This window comes from Bacillus rossius (assembly GCF_032445375.1).
Source record: "Bacillus rossius redtenbacheri isolate Brsri chromosome 9 unlocalized genomic scaffold, Brsri_v3 Brsri_v3_scf9_1, whole genome shotgun sequence".
In the NCBI taxonomy this organism is placed as follows: Eukaryota; Metazoa; Arthropoda; class Insecta; order Phasmatodea; family Bacillidae; genus Bacillus; species Bacillus rossius.
The window spans coordinates 19,462,211-19,478,556 of record NW_026962012.1 but is presented as its reverse complement, the minus strand read 5'-3'; the positions used below and the strand labels follow the sequence as shown (position 1 = coordinate 19,478,556).

Below are 16,346 nucleotides of genomic sequence, written 5' to 3'. Positions count from 1 at the left end.
AGGTTTAAAGAAAATAAACTAGTCTTAAATTTATGGAAATATATACTATGCTACAACTTACAAATGTTAGTAGTGCTAGTTAACATGAATTTGCCCTGGTAAATGGTAAACAAATTAGCATGACTGATCATGTCAAGTTTTTAGTGCTACAGATAGATAAACGACTGAATTGGCATATACATATGAATACAATATACAAAGAATGTGCTCAATGTGTTATATTTTACACACTATTAAGGAAATCTGTTCTCTAGAAGTTGTAATGGTGTTAGACTTTTCCAATTTACAGTCCATATTAAAATATAGGATTATATTTTGGGGAAATTTTTCATTGTCAAATAAAAACATCTTTACTAGATAATCTATTTTTTTTTAATCACTTTGTTGCATTTTCATGTATTATCAATGCTCCGTTTGTATGCAAATTGTTTGACAAACATCATTTGTGATAAATTAAATAATAAATATATGTCATGCTACACATTCTTTGAATTTACTTACAAAACACCTATAAAAAATGTCATCACTTACAATGCGCATTGTTAGGCTTCTGCAATGTGCCTGGAAACAGGAAAGAATTCGCCTCACTTGGCTGTTCAGTAAATCCTGCAACACAGACAAAATCATATTTAAAAAGTGTCATAATTTAGTATCATTAGACTTAAGTTAGGTGTAAATGGTTGACGCTAATGGTAAGAAATGGTTTAGTTTATCATATCATTAAAGCAACTATACAGTTAACAGTGCAGATTGCTGGCGGGCTCCAACTGCATAGCTATAATTTTTATTATAATTGTATTATATTATTGTATTATAATTGTATGTGTACAGGGTGATAAATTGCATTTAAATATAAACTCAAGGAATTTTAAAACCTCATTCTTTTTATTGTTTAGAAGAATTTTATGCCAGTAAATTTACATAGATTATAAGATGATTATTTTATAATTTTTAGCCAAATGGGTTTTAAATATTAGAACTTACTTGTGTGTTATTTTATAAATTTGTTATAAATTTGTTATTTATAATGTCAATTCCTAATTTGTTTTTTTAATGTGAAAATTAATTATTTGTTGTAAATAAATTGTAAAATAATTGTATAGACATGTCCAATACGGTGATGTGCAAAACATATATGTACTGTATATACTGGACAAAATAAAATGAAATGAAACTGTGCGGGAGACTGGAGGTTGCCGAGAGATAGGTTGACTAAATGACTGTACAGGAGCAGAAGGGCCGATAGTGGTAAGATCCATATGGTCTAGAGGAGAACAGTGCGGGGAAGGAACTCCATACTGGTGAGGATGGTGGGGGAGTAGAATATGCTAAAAGAGGAGATAGTTGCAGTTAATGGGGTAGGGTGGTTTAGGAGAGTATTAGAGAGAGAAGAGATATAGTTTTACCAGTGAACTTGCCACAGGGTGGTTACCCAATTGCAGAAGTAATACATTATTATATGTAATGTGGCCTAAAATGTTTAGGTTTACATATATTGTGAGTTCTATTCCCTAGAACTGCAGTTCATAAAATGAGACCTACAGAAAAACAATAAATTCAAACCTAAGTGACATCACCAAGTATTGGTGTTTATAGTTTGATGGCTGTCGAACTAATGACTGGTACATCATTCTGGGCTGGTCTGCAATGACAATGGCAAAAGTCGTAGCTCGTAGATTATAATAGCAGTCATAATGTGGTTCACAGTCGTAAGGGGCCAGTCGGAAAATTTGGATAAAATTTTAGAGTCCAGTAAATATATCATATCCACAGCATTTTATATTTTACATTTGAAAATTTTTATTTTACATTGTTGTGATATATATTCAGAAAATAACTTATGAAACTCATTATCACTGAATAATAAATGACTGTTGAGTATCCAAGGAGATCAAATCACTTAATCCTGAGGACACGATCCTGTAAGTATTGATGCTGTGGTACATGATGCTTGCTGTTGTGATTTAGCACGGTTTGTTAGGTTAGTACAGCTGCATTAAATATAGGTACTTGAATAACATGCCATCATAATGAAGGTATCTCCTTGGATACGCAATACGGAACTTTTACCATAAATTCAATTACTTACCTGGTAAAAAAACCGAAGGTAAGGAATACATTTTTAGCCGATTTGTCCCCGGACTTTTGCAGGATGACATAAAATGTCTTTCACAAACAACATAGTTTCTGTAAACATCCATCGGTATCTTATTTTTCAGACAGTCATTGCTGATTCTACACAGCCACTCATTAAAAACAGGCTCTTCGTACACCGGGAAACGGTGCCTTGGCGATGTCTTATCAACGCATCCCGGGACACAACATGTCTTTTTACGTTTCATCATTGCAACGAACACTTGACTTTACACAAAAAACGAGTATAAAATAAGTTCGGTTATTTCTCCACGGAACCTCCACTACATTCTCAAAATTAAAAAAATATTTGGGACGGACAATGAACACAATCACACAAACAAAACAAGTTCAGTTTTTACTACATCATGAACCTTACAAAAAAAATCCAATCTTCAACACATTCCCAAATTAAAACATTGGAACACGCAATCTCAGTTAAGACCGATATATAAAATTAATTTGCAATTTACTTAATCATGACGACCGCCATTATTTCCAATTTCATCAACGATGTTGGTTTGTTTTCTTTTTTTATTGAACCGGCGCTACTCAAGCGCTTCGGTGGCCGAGCCCATAAACTAAACTGTGTGCCCACCTAGCCCATTTAAGTGTCCACCCCATGCATCGCATCCCGCAAGCCAGCGTGAGCATTGCCAAGCTCATGGGTCACACCAAGGATAAGAATAAGAACAATCCAGACCTCACTTATAGACCTGCGCCAGACATTACGAACCAAAGTAAACTGAAACAACGTAAATATTAAAAAAAAAAAGGGCAGAAATACTCATCTATTTGCCAGTAGTTATCAATCCCAAAATCATTTTTTTAATTAAAGGTTATCTCCTGGAAAAGAAACTTTTATTATTAAGAAGAAATGTCTTTTCTTTCCATTCCATAGATATAAGTGCCGAATTATTTCGTTGGTTCGTAGCTACGAGGTTTGTTAGAGGTCTTTGATAAGACAACATGAAACTTTCTACTAGGGTATTTCTCTTTGATTCAATAACTTCAAGTACAGATTTTGTGATTGTTGAGTACTAGAAATATTTATATGTAATCAGGAATTTAATTTGCATCAACGAATACAAGGAAGAACCTTGAAAACCACAGAAATTGATTAAGATTTTCAAAAATGTTTGTAAGTACAAGGATTTGGGTTACAATAATTATTTAATGATTCTAATCATGTGCTGAGCTGAGAATTTTTTTATGCTTATTGCTAGAGATTTAACTGTATAGCGTCGGCAAGGACAGATATTCTCTCGTGCCATTGGTGCCTCGTGCGTAGCATGTGTGACGTCAGCGCTGGTCGCCCCAAGACACCCCCCACCCCCCTCAGTGGCGTGCATGGTCCTTGGGGGGGGGGGGGGGGGGAGACGTCGTTAGCACGCCTTCACTGGCAAAAATCCGTGGGCCATTTGTTGCGAAAATACATCGGAATAAATTAAAATAAGAAATCATAAAGTTTCCTAGAATTTTACATATCTATAGAAGGAAATTAAAAAAATATATAGTATATAGCAAACTTTGTATTGTGAAAATAAAGTTAACAAAGACCTGACTTATTTCCCCCTCGAATGATCACTAACAGTTGATACCATAAATAAAGTCCCTCATAAGTAACATTCCCCCCCCCCGCCCCCATTATCAAAAGTCAATTTATGTAAGTCAATAACGCCAGTAATGTAGTTAATACAGTTGTCCGTAACCTAAAGAATGTGTCATTATTTACATTTAAAAACATGTTAAAAAAATAAAAAAATTTGTTGTCATAAAAAGCGTTGTTAAGCAGGAGCTATGTTAAATATACAGGAATGTGCGCACACAATCCAGGTACACAAGCTGGCAGAGTGTAGGAGCTAGCCGAATGTGCATGCAAAGTGTATGTTCGAGCTATCAGTGCGTGCGAGCTAACCGACTGGCCGGCTACACGACTGTGCGAGCTAGCCGAGCGGCCGGCTACACGACTGTGCGAGCTAGCCGAGCGGCCGGCTACACGACTGTGCGAGCTAGCCGAGCGGCCGGCTACACGACTGTGCGAGCTAGCCGAGCGGCCGGCTACACGACTGTGCGAGCTAGCCGAGCGGCCGGCTACACGACTGTGCGAGCTAGCAGAGCGGCCGGCTACAAGACTGTGCGAGCTAGCCGAGCGGCCGACTACACGACTGTGCGAGCTAGCCGAGCGGCCGGCTACACGACTGTGCGAGCTAGCCGAGCGGCCGGCTACACGACTGTGCGAGCTAGCCGAGCGGCCGGCTACACGACTGTGCGAGCTAGCCGAGCGGCCGGCTACACGACTGTGCGAGCTAGCCGAGCGGCCGGCTACACGACTGTGCGAGCTAGCCGAGCGGCCGGCTACACGACTGTGCGAGCTAGCCGAGCGGCTGGCTACACGACTGTGCGAGCTAGCCGAGCGGCCGGCTACAAGACTGTGCGAGCTAGCAGAGCGGCCGGCTACACGACTGTGCGAGCTAGCCGAGCGGCCGGCTACACGACTGTGCGAGCTAGCCGATCGGCCGGCTACACGACTGTGCGAGCTAGCCGAGCGGCCGGCTACACGACTGTGCGAGCTAGCCGAGCGGCCGGCTACACGACTGTGCGAGCTAGCCGAGCGGCCGGCTACACGACTGTGCGAGCTAGCGGTGTGCGCACGCGGTGTTCGCAGGAGGGCCAGCTCAACAGCCGACTGCTGTTGTGCGTGTTCGTGTCGTCGCTGGGCGCGTCCTTCCAGAATGGCTACAACATCGGCGTCATCAACTCCCCGCAGGCGGTAGGTGCCGCCAGCTAACGACTCAGAGGCCGCGATTATAAACTGCGCAACAGACGCAAGTAGGCAACACGTTTTCACGTGATAACGTCTTATAAATCGATGAACGCCGGCTCTACGCACGACAAATTTTCGCGTTGCACCTGAGCCGAGCGTGCAAGAACCGGCCAACCACCGTGCGAGAAAATCTTCTATAATATCAAACAGGTTAAGGTGGGCTTTTTAACTAATTGTTCGTGATTATGTTAAACATATATTTGAAATTAAATTAAAAAAAAACTGTAAATAATATTTGAAAATTAAAATGTAGACTATGTAATTTTTCATCAATGTTTTCTTATGACGTTATCACGTAAAATTATCGTCCGTAAACCGACTTTACAGAAAACCCCCTTTTTTTAATTACCTACTAAGAATGACGCAAAAATGTAATACAAGCATCAACCAACTCTCAAAATCTTGTGTTTTCTTTTGAAATGTTTTAATTGAGGAGTTCAGGAAACTTTCAAAAACTCAGAGGTTATGTGGATAGAAAACAATTACGTTGGTTTTATTACATACATCATAATTTTACTTTTTAAAAATATTCACACAGTGAAATAAAATCATTCTTTTAATTTAAACTATTCACATCTTTATGTATGTTAAATAATTAGTTATTGTAAAAACATGCTATCAAATAAAATGTGTGTACCAAAATTTAACAGCTTTTAGGTGTAGTGTTGGTGATGCGCTATAAACTACCGTTACTTTCCAGCGTCACTGGTGGGTTGTGTGTCCCCTTTTACCTTAGACACTTTTGTGTTCATGTTTGATAATTAGTTAATAAATAACTAGTTTATATCGGTTAACTCCTCCGATACCTAGTATTTTATTAATTAATGATAAATAATGGTGTTTCATTCATCAAATAATTTGCATAATCGGTAATGCTTCCATAGGTAACATTTAAATAAAAATATAATAATTTCATGACAATCTATATATATAAAAATGTTATGTTGGTTTGTGTACGCTTCAAAAACTCAAAAAGTTCTGCACCGATCCAGCTGAAATTTTACCATTATATACAACCCGCATCAAGGATGGTTTTTATCTACTTTTCACGTCAGTAACATACCCGTGACCGCGAAAAAGTAACTGCGCCATTTTATTAATGTGTTTTCTCACCAATAAAAACAAAAAAAAACACGCATTTTCTGTTACAGAAACGTTTCTCCATGCCAAAGGATTTCTCTTAGCAATGGAAAAAACTACGTCAAGTAAAGCGAGCGGGAAATGGCTATATGTATACAATGAGAATGCTTTTATTGTAAGGTGCAATAATTAAAAAATGACTAAGCGTACCGGTATGGGACTAATTATACAATATGAATGAGGTACTTTAGTGTGATCGTGTCTCGATTGTGCTGCGCCGTTATCCAAATCGTAGGTAGAGGTTATGTTTTTTATGGGTCTATCACCACTTGATGTGGGATTGCATGTAGATGGTTCTAGGCTATTCATTTTTTGAACTCCTTAGACCCTATACCTTTTTTTTAAATTTTTAATTAAATTAATATGTTCTACGTAATTTTTAAACTCACTTGATCTGCTAGGGATACCACCACACATACTTAAATTGAAAATAGGTGTGCCAATTATCCTCTTGCGGAATATTAATGAGCCAAAACTCTGCAACGGCACGCGACTTTCAGTTAAGAAATTAACGAATAACGTAGTGGAAGCAACGATTTTAACGGGGCCTTTCAAAGGTGAAGATGTCTTCATCCCTCGAATACCCATGATCCCGACCGATACACCATTTCAATTTAAAAGATTATAATTCCCAATTCGATTGACATTTGCAATCACAATCAATAAAGCTCAAGGTCAATCTTTATAATTGTGTGGTTTAGATTTAGATGCGGATTGCTTTTCACATGGACAACTGTATGTTGCGGGTTCCCGAGTCGGAAAACCAGATAGTCTTTATATCTACGCATACAGTGGAAAAACAAAAAAATATTGTATATCCACAAGTAATGCAAAATTAAACTTATATGAAATGTATTCTTTGTTTTGTTTCTCATTTCTCAACTATTCAATCACAATGTGCCACAGCGAAGCGTGGCAGGGTACAGCTAGTAACGTAATATAAATGTAATTTAATTTTATATACCTTTAGCCTATTTTGAAAAATTTATTTGTTTACTTATTGCTCTGCCTTGATTGAACAGAATTTCTCAAAGATATCTTCACTTGGACCCGTATAACACATTTATATGTATCTAAACCTCGTGATCGTGATTTTCCGGCTTCCTACCAACTACTTATTGTGTGTTCTCGTGATTGCCTTAAATCATTTCTTTAGAAAATTGTTTTGTATGAATATTTTTAGTTTGCGATGCATCTATAAAATATCTCATAGGCCATTTTTAGTATGTTTTATTTCCATAGCGACACATATCTGGAAACTGCTGTGCTAAGTGGTAATTTACAAAACAGAAATAAGCTGACCTAATCACGAATATTTCAAAACGTTCTTGCTTATAGAGTTTGTAATGAAAAGATTGATATGTGTTTATTTAAATAAAATTTTAATGAATTCATTTTAAGAAAGAAAAACCTTTTTTTTCTTTTTTTAGGTTTTTGTTTTTTCTGTTATTAAATTATCTGTTATTTACTGCTGTTAATTATCTTATCAATTCTGTATTTTCATGAGGTATGATTTATATCATAGCTGTACTACTATACGTACAGACGTCCATGTGATAGACATGCATAAGTACAAACTCATATTAACAATTTGTGATACACTAAGACTCGTTAAGCAATAGTGTCCATTATCTATATCAGGTTGTTTCATGCATAAATAAATACAAAGAATACTTGTACCAGTGCAACAGTTAATTTATTTGAAAGGAAATAATTGAACCTACGAAATTCGTATAGTTCTTCTAATTTTTATCTCTCAGATGACTCGTGATATTGACGGATACCATTTATCAACTGTTCATGTACAGTACAAGTTAATGACTCAAATACGTCGAAACATATCTTCTGTAGGAGTGTTGGATTGTAAATATAAACACATTAACATCTCGGTAAAACATGTCGTATGTAAAATACTACTACAAGTAATTTTTTTTTAATTTTTGAATATGCTGTTTTAATTTGAAGTACAAAATAAATACACTGGTTCAATTATTGTAACTAATAAAAGGTTAGTATTACATGATTTCATTTTATAATTGCCTACTATATCATGTGCATATGTACCTAGGTTTGTGTGAGTGTGAATACTGTAGTAAAATAAACTAATGTAATTTCTCCTACAGGTTGTAAATTTCGAAATTGATATTTTAGCCAAAATTTCCCTCGGGAGTGGTCAGTGGTCAGTGGTCAGTGGTCAGTGGTCAGTGGTCAGTGGTCAGTGGTCAGTGGTTGTTGGGAAACTCTCACTTCTCAGCTGCGCGCTGTGTGCGTCGCTGCTTGAGCAACTCCTGCCGGGTTCGAGCCGGTTTGAAAACAAAACACTCTTGTCTGGTCTCGGTGTGATTTTTAAATAAATAATAAGGCAGGAGGACACATGCAGTTAGCGGCAGAAATCCGAATAAGCCAGCATGCGAGTGCATTACATAAACAGGTTTTTTTTAGAGTGTTTGTCACTTTCACTTACCTTTCGATCAGCTGACATTGTGATACATGGGAAACAAGCCAAGTTCTTTACAAAATTGATTTATTTTTTATTTCGTGTGCATAGAATTTGGTAGCTGTATTAAAAATTTTAAGTCACATTTTCATTGGCAGCTGACAAAATTTAACAATAAAAGCATTAGTTTTAGTTTTTTTCAGCATAAGTTATTTAACTTAACTCGAGTTTTGAAAGCGCTGTTTTTGCGCAGTTTTATCACTTATAAAACCATCTATGTGTAAAACTATTAAAATTTATATATAGTCACAGTGACAAAAAAACAAACAAACTTACAAAATTTATTTCATCTCCTCAAAAAATCTTTTTGTATAGGTGAAGACAAAGAAATTAGTTTTAAAGTTAGAATTCATTTAATTCATTGTACGTTGGGCCTGGTCTACAAATTTTTTCAACGTTTTGCTGTATTGATATTCACTTACCAGGCTAGTTCATAACCTCCGTAGACGATGTATGTTAGCAAAATTCATTTTACAGAAAATTACCTAATCTTAGTTTAAATACGATTAAACAAATTTTGATATAAATATTTTATAACTATTACCAATTAATAGGTTCTGAACAGAAAATAATATGTAAAATTGTCTGTATTTAAGGCACAGCCATATTAATTACCATTTAAAATTGGCACTAAATATTTTGGAAGTTCATTAACCAAGACTTTCCGACATCAATGCAGTCAACCAGACAAAAGAAACACTCCTTATTTAATTTTCTTATATTGGCAACTACGGGAAACTTTAGTCCATTCTAATGTCGAGCATATACCTCTTTCTAGTCACTTATTAAGTTATAGAAATTACTTCCACACAAACTGTGATTAATAAATAGGCCTACATCACTTCAAAAAATTCGTGAAAACCAATTATGTATCAATAATAATATTAAGAGTATAAAAACGTGTGTTCTAATGTTTGTATATCATGATTATATAAAAAATAAACACTACAAGACTGATTTTAAAAATATTTCACTTTTTAAAGGTATTTTTTTAGATGCATAAAGACTTTATAAGATTAAATTATTTAAATATTTTTTTCTTGTTGGATACAGCAACTTTTTAAAACTAAAATTCGGAGAAAATTGGCCGAATCGATTGCTTTCTTGGAAAACACTGATGTAAACGTTACAGATATAAAAGATAACCACGTGTTCTTTGAGTAATCCATGTAATGGTAAAGATTGAGGCATTCCTCCCAGGAAATGCTTCATGCTGTTTTGACTTGTCCTCTTGTGTGTTCGAGGTTCGAGTATGTTTGTTTGTATGGTTATGTTTCCCGTGCGCCACGCAGCGCGACCAGCAATGGCCGCTCACCGCGTGACCCTATTGGCCGGCGCCTGGTTCACACGAGCCTGCAAGTAACACAGCTCCATGCACTCCCTAGTAAACTTCACTTTCGGGTCTCAAACCATTTATCAAATTCAAATAACACAGTCTAAATTACATACTTTTTGACGTGATAACGTCTTATAAATCGATGAACGCCGGCTGCACGCACGAAAAATTTTCACGTTCCGCCTGAGCCGAGCCTGCAAGAACCGGCCAACCACCGTGCGAGAAAATCTTCTATAATATCAAACAGTTTAAAGCGGGCTTTTTAACTAATTGTACGTGATTATATTTTAAAAAATTATTTAAATTAAATTTGCAAAAACTGTAAATAATATTTGAAAATTAAAAAGTATGCAATTTTTCATCAATGTTTTCTTATGACGTTATCACCTAAAATTATCGTCCGTAAACCGACTTTACAGACAACCCCCTTTTTAAATAGGATTTTACACACGAAAAAAATTATTTAGAACTTGACATTAAGATAAACGTTTTATGAATATATTCTTTTAAATATCGTATTATGATAAGACTCTTTATAACTTGTGTAAAGGCGGGTACTACAGCTAAACAGTAATAAAATTGATAATTATATACATGCAGATACATTTAAAGTGTATATTTTACAATTATTAATATAGTGACTAAAAACTTTAAAACAAGTAAAAAAACAATTAAAATTAAAAACAAACTGGTTACTGTTATTTGCTCGCTGCCAGCAGTCATCAGTCTTGCGGGGACTGCGAGAACTAAGAGAAAATGGTAAATTATTATAAAACAATAACTGACAATGTTTTATATAAAGTTTAACCTCCATGGGGCTAACGTATTTGTATTATGAATATCGTAAGACTAAATATTAAAATATGTAGTAAGGACGAAAATACATATGAACCACAACAGTCTTAAATCACATCAGTGTCAAGCATATTGGTGCCTCCCAAACACTTGTGAACGCCTTAATCCGGAAACCAGAACAGAAACACTTAAAAAAGTTTAAAATAAGGATTTCAAATCAAAACTTTTTATGGAAACGACATCTTACACTTCTTCAAATATGTATGTTTTAACAAAGTAAAAAAGAAACCAATAGAAAATTTAGAGACATAACAGTTATGTGCCAAATTATCAAATCATTTCTTAGTGGTAAAAATTTTGTTCATATCAAATAACTAAAAACCCAAAAAATTTGGATGAATTTTTAATCAATAATCTCGAAAAATTGTACAGAAGAATAGCTTTGTATTAGTGCCAAAAATACACAGATAATAATTAAGTAAAAATATTCAGCTGACACGAAAGAGAAAAAATAAGCATTGTGTGTACCTACTGTGTGTGTTCTGTATGTTCTTTTTGTGTACTGTGTATCTTCTGTTGTCATTTTGTGTACTGTGGGTTCCTTTTGTATCCTTTGTGTGTACTGTGTGACCGATATGTGTAATGTGTGTGTTTTGTGTGTTCATTTGGTTAACTGCTTGTTCATTGCGTTTGTAGTGTGTATAGTATGAGTCCATTGTGTGTACCTACTTTGTGTGTTCTGTAGTCATTTTGTGTGCTACTAGCGACCCGCCCCGGCTTCGCACGGGTGCAATACTGTTACTAAATATACTACAGAATGTCTTTATATACCAGCCGGTACCGCCGGTACCGCCGCAACCGCATTTTAAATCTGTAATATCTGCGAAAATATTCATTTAAATTACATGCTGTACATATTGATCTATATTAAATGCACAACGTATTTAAGGTACTTAATTGGATAAGGATTAATGCTATATTGTTTAAAATCGCTTCGTAAATAAGCCATTATGTCTCGTAAAATGTAAAGGATAAAAATGGTTATTGTGGGTTATTCCTAAAAGATAGACATATACCATCGCAGACTTTTTTTAGACCTTTTTAAGGTGTACAATACTGTAGTACATTATTTTGATCTATCTCATAGGGTTCAGCCAGCGTTTGCAATGTAAGCGCAAAAAAATGTGTTTATTTAGACATCACTTTAGAAACCTCTAAAATTATCAGTGTTTTTCTATTATATTATGCATATATTAGACATATAAACCTTCCTCTTTTATTATTCGATCTATTAAAAATAACCGCATTAAAATCCGTTGCGTAGTTTTAAAGATCTAAGCATACGTAAGGACAGACAGACAGCAGGAAGCAACTTCATTTTATACTATGTAGTGATGAGTTAATTTTGTGTCTTGTGTGTGTGTACTGTGTGTCCATTGTGTGTAATGTGTGTCCATTGCGTGTACTGTGTGTTTATTGTGTGTATGGTGGGTTTTTTTTTTGCTGCAAGTAGGTCGTTTCTTGAATGCTCATAGTAAAATCTCTAGGTCTGAATTATTACTGGTTCAAAATCTTATTGATCTTGATTTAAAAACATTTTTCAGGGTTTCTTAGTAATTTAGTAAGCGTAAAACATTTGCCATTGTTCCAATTGCTTGTAATTGATTTTACCGATACTTTAGGCCTGACATTTCGAAGACTTTGTCTTGACTACTTGAAATAAGTTACATTAGTTTACGACGAGGAAGGACTTGTGGTTCAAATAAATCTGGTCAATTGCCTGGCACTGCTCATGACCTGGTCTCTTGGCCCGAAGACACTTAGCCTATACATATAGCATTGTACGTGAACTAGTTGTAAGGTATTTCATTAATATAAAAAATAGACTTCCATGTTAGGAATAGTGAAAATGTATTTATTTCGTCGGATAGGCATGTTTTTAGAGTCTTATTTGGTGGAGTGAATTATTATTAAACTCAATAAAGATTGCAAGCTTTCACGGCCATTACCTGCATTTTCTTGGCTTCTGGGTGTAGGCCGTGGCATGTAATCGTCTTGCGACGTTTCGGCAGTCATCGCAGCTGCCATCATAAGGTAGACCAAGTCTGACTGACTGGTGCAGAGGATGCAGGTGCTTTTATACCCTGGTGTCTGGTTGACTGGGGCTGGTCGGCCAATGACAGGCTTGCTGGTGGCCAGCCGCATTGAGTTGCTTGTCTAGGAAAGTCAGAAAGGTTGGACAGATACATCAGTCGGTTGATTAGTCAACAACGTATAGTTGGTGACAGAGTAAGCCTAGTCGGTAGCCAGGCAAGTCTATTCAGATTCCAGGAAGGCAGGTCCAGTAGGTGGCAAGAAACATCCAGTTGGTAGCCAGGCATGTAGTTCAGTAGCCAGGCCCGTGATAGTCGGCCAGGTACATGTCCAGTTATTAGCTAGCAGCGGCATGTCAAGGCTGCGACCAGGCACGACCAGTTGTTGTCTAGACACATAGAGTTGGTGGCAAGGTACATCCAGTCAGTGGCTAGGAGCCTATTTCCAGTAGGTGGCAATACTCATCCCGTTGGTTACTACGTTTATCTATTCAGTAGCCACGCCAATATTTATTGGTAAAGCACATTGTGCCATTATTTTACTCTTAGTTTGGTTTACCAAACCTCACCAAGGAAAAACACGACGGAAGACTCCAGGACCTTAGGTTCAATGGCACGGCACTTTGTTGTATTCAAATAAATAACGAGTAGAGAGGAAATATGCCGACTGGGAAAACTACAGAACAAAAGTTGATAACCTGTTAAGTATTTATATTAATAAGAAATTTAAAAAAGGTTAGGTAACTGCAACATAAAATACACACTGATATCGGGTCAGCCATAACAAAACATATTTATTAAAACAAGATAATAAAAGAGTATTAATTGAGTATTCGTACAGTCAAAACAAAAGAGGGGCCCCTTACAAAATATTATTACTTAATGTTACATTTTCAAAAATTAAAGTAAATTCAACAAAGATACATTAAGTATTAAAATATTATTATTAAAATATTATTCATTAATTAAATGTTGATTTAGATGCCAATGGGGTAGTTTGATGAAATAGTCGATGAAATTGCAAGAAGATAGGCGTGGCCGAAACAGGTTAACTACCCATGCTGCATGCTTAGGAATTAGTCGTCGAAAACTTTCCTGGGATTTTCGTTGGCGGCTTCCATCGCCGTAGAACCACGGGACAAGCCCTGGGGTGCCCAGATGTTATGGGTCAAGCTTATGGATCACGCCTCAGGCATGGGGTGGCGAGAGGTCGCCAACACCCGGACCGCTAAACAAGTTTATAACAACAAAAAAATAAAACTATCCCATAAATAATTATAAAACCATGATTCCCGGGGAAAAGGCATTAAAACTCTACTAATTCGGTAGTAAACACACAACTTTCGACATGGATGTCGATGGATACTTGACGAGCACAAAAATTTAGAAGTTTACATCATGGCTGACAAAGGTAGAAAGGAAAGTACTACCTTGTCCTTTCCAGTAGGAAGATGACCATAGATATGACAATACGTAGAGATGAGCATCTTAACATTGGTTACACTTTTCTGCACTTAACTGTAATAACTTAATAGTTAAATCTTAACCACAATATTTATGTAAGCAAAAGGAAAAAAATAATTTATGATGTTTGAAGTGTTTTGAAGTCCATAGGTTTTTCTTTTAAATCCACAAAGCTTAACAAAGACAAATATGTTTTTAAAAAATGATTTTTATACAAAAACAATTATTTCTTACAAATTGATACTTCAGATAATAATAATTTCATTATACTTCAAATAATCAAAAGGTTAAAAACAATTATGTATTGCAAAGCAATATAATAAAAAAAATGTAGCCGCCCAGTTTGCATTTAAAATTAAACAAGATATATAAGCAACAATGGGCGCATGCCCACACAACAAGTGCACAACGGCACAACATTTAGTTTGTTGGCTAGGCACATCAAGTGAGTGTGGCAAGGTACAACCAGTTGGTAACCAGATGTGTCTATTCAGTGGCCAGGAACATATATCCAGTTGGTGGACAGGCACATTCTCAGTGGTCAGGCATGTACAGTAAGTAGGTGGCTAGGCATGTCTGTTCAGTGATCAAGGCACACATTTAGTGGCCAGGCACCATGTAGCAAGGCACATCAAGTTAGTGGTTAGGTACTTCCAGTCTTGGGTCAGGCTAACGCGACATCCAGTGGTTGGCAGGACACCTCCAATCAGATAGGTTGGACAGACGCATCAGTCGGTGGCCAGGTGCATCTGAGCACACAGCTTCACCAGGGTACACAACCATGCTAACATAAGAATGGAACAAACGGTTTCACCAGGGAGTACACCAATGCCATACAGACCTGACCACACAGCTTCACAAGGGCGCAAATACACGCAAACACAATATCTGGGAACACGTCTTCAGCAGGGCGCAAACTATGCTAACAAATGAAACGAGCGAACAGCTTCACCAAAGAGCAACACCATGCCAACATTAGACCGGAAACATGGCTTCACCACGGCACACAACAATGCCAATACAAGACCTGAGCACTTGAATACATACAAACACAAGGCCTAAGCATTCGGCTTCACCGGTGTGCACAAACATGACAGAACAATGTCTGAGCACATGGCTACACCAGGGCACACAACCATGACCACACAAGACCTGATCACATCGCTTCACCACAGCCCACATCCATGTTTAGATAACACAGTGGATACAGTTGAACGTGCTGTGTTAGCAAAACAAGCCATTATTCTAATGTAATTTTGCCATTACCGAGTTATGCCACATTACAGCACACATACACAGAATCAGAAACTTTAAATACCTATTATTTAAATTAAACGCTGTTAAAAATTTTTTGAAATTCTACCAGTATTTGTATAAATGAATCAAATAATAAAAAGTGAACTATATTTTCAACTTATTTTGCTGATTATTAAAAAATAAAAGCATTAATCTGCGCAGAAATATTAATTTTTATTTAATTTTTCGAAATGTTATAAAGCACACGTTTTAAGGAAAACTTTCCACTATGGAGAAAATTATATCATAATTTTTATGGTAAAAATATAATGTTAAAACCGTAGAACGTCCGCGAATTGCAGAAGAACCTGTGTTACATTCGCCAGAAATCATAAGATGACAAGCGTATTACAAGAGTAATGTAGTTTCTGATGATGCAAGCGGAGAGGTTGGGAGATGCTGCAAGCAGGTGCTGTGTTGCAGACCATAGAGACGTGGTTCGCCCATGTGATCGTGTTGCAGACCATAGAGACGTGGTTCGCCCATGTGATCGTGTTGCAGACCATAGAGACGTGGATCGCCCAAGTGATCGCGGAGAGACAGGGCATCGCCCAGGCGGACGTGCCGGCCACCACAATCACCTTCATCTGGTCGGGCATAGTGGCCATCTACTGCGTGGGCGGCATGATGGGCGCCGTGTCCACCAAGTTCGTGGCGGAGACCTTCGGCCGGAAGGGAGGGCTGCTCTTCAGCAACGTGCTGGTGGTCATAGCCGCGCTCTTGCTGGGTGGGTGCACGCCTGTTCACACGTGCGATAGTGTTGTC

At 37.0% G+C, this 16,346-nt stretch overlaps 1 protein-coding gene and 1 long non-coding RNA gene across 2 annotated transcripts in view; one reads left to right on the top strand and one right to left on the bottom strand.

Moving 5' to 3' along the window:
- Window positions 1-474: 474 nt before the first annotated feature.
- LOC134542548 (uncharacterized) lies at window positions 475-15,365 on the bottom strand. The gene is made up of 3 exons (XR_010076811.1): window positions 15,127-15,365; window positions 12,738-12,945; window positions 475-606 (listed from the first exon to the last, which is right to left on the bottom strand). It is a non-coding gene; the product is annotated as an uncharacterized LOC134542548 (long non-coding RNA).
- The window catches only part of LOC134542547 (solute carrier family 2, facilitated glucose transporter member 1-like), a 72,794-nt gene continuing 59,495 nt past the window's right edge, over window positions 3,048-16,346 (top strand). Inside the window, exons 1-3 of the mRNA XM_063386908.1 lie at window positions 3,048-3,274; window positions 4,802-4,906; window positions 16,083-16,308. Of these exons, the coding sequence (XP_063242978.1) occupies window positions 3,269-3,274; window positions 4,802-4,906; window positions 16,083-16,308 (337 nt within the window). The 5' untranslated portion in view covers window positions 3,048-3,268. The remainder of the gene's footprint in view (window positions 3,275-4,801; window positions 4,907-16,082; window positions 16,309-16,346) is intronic.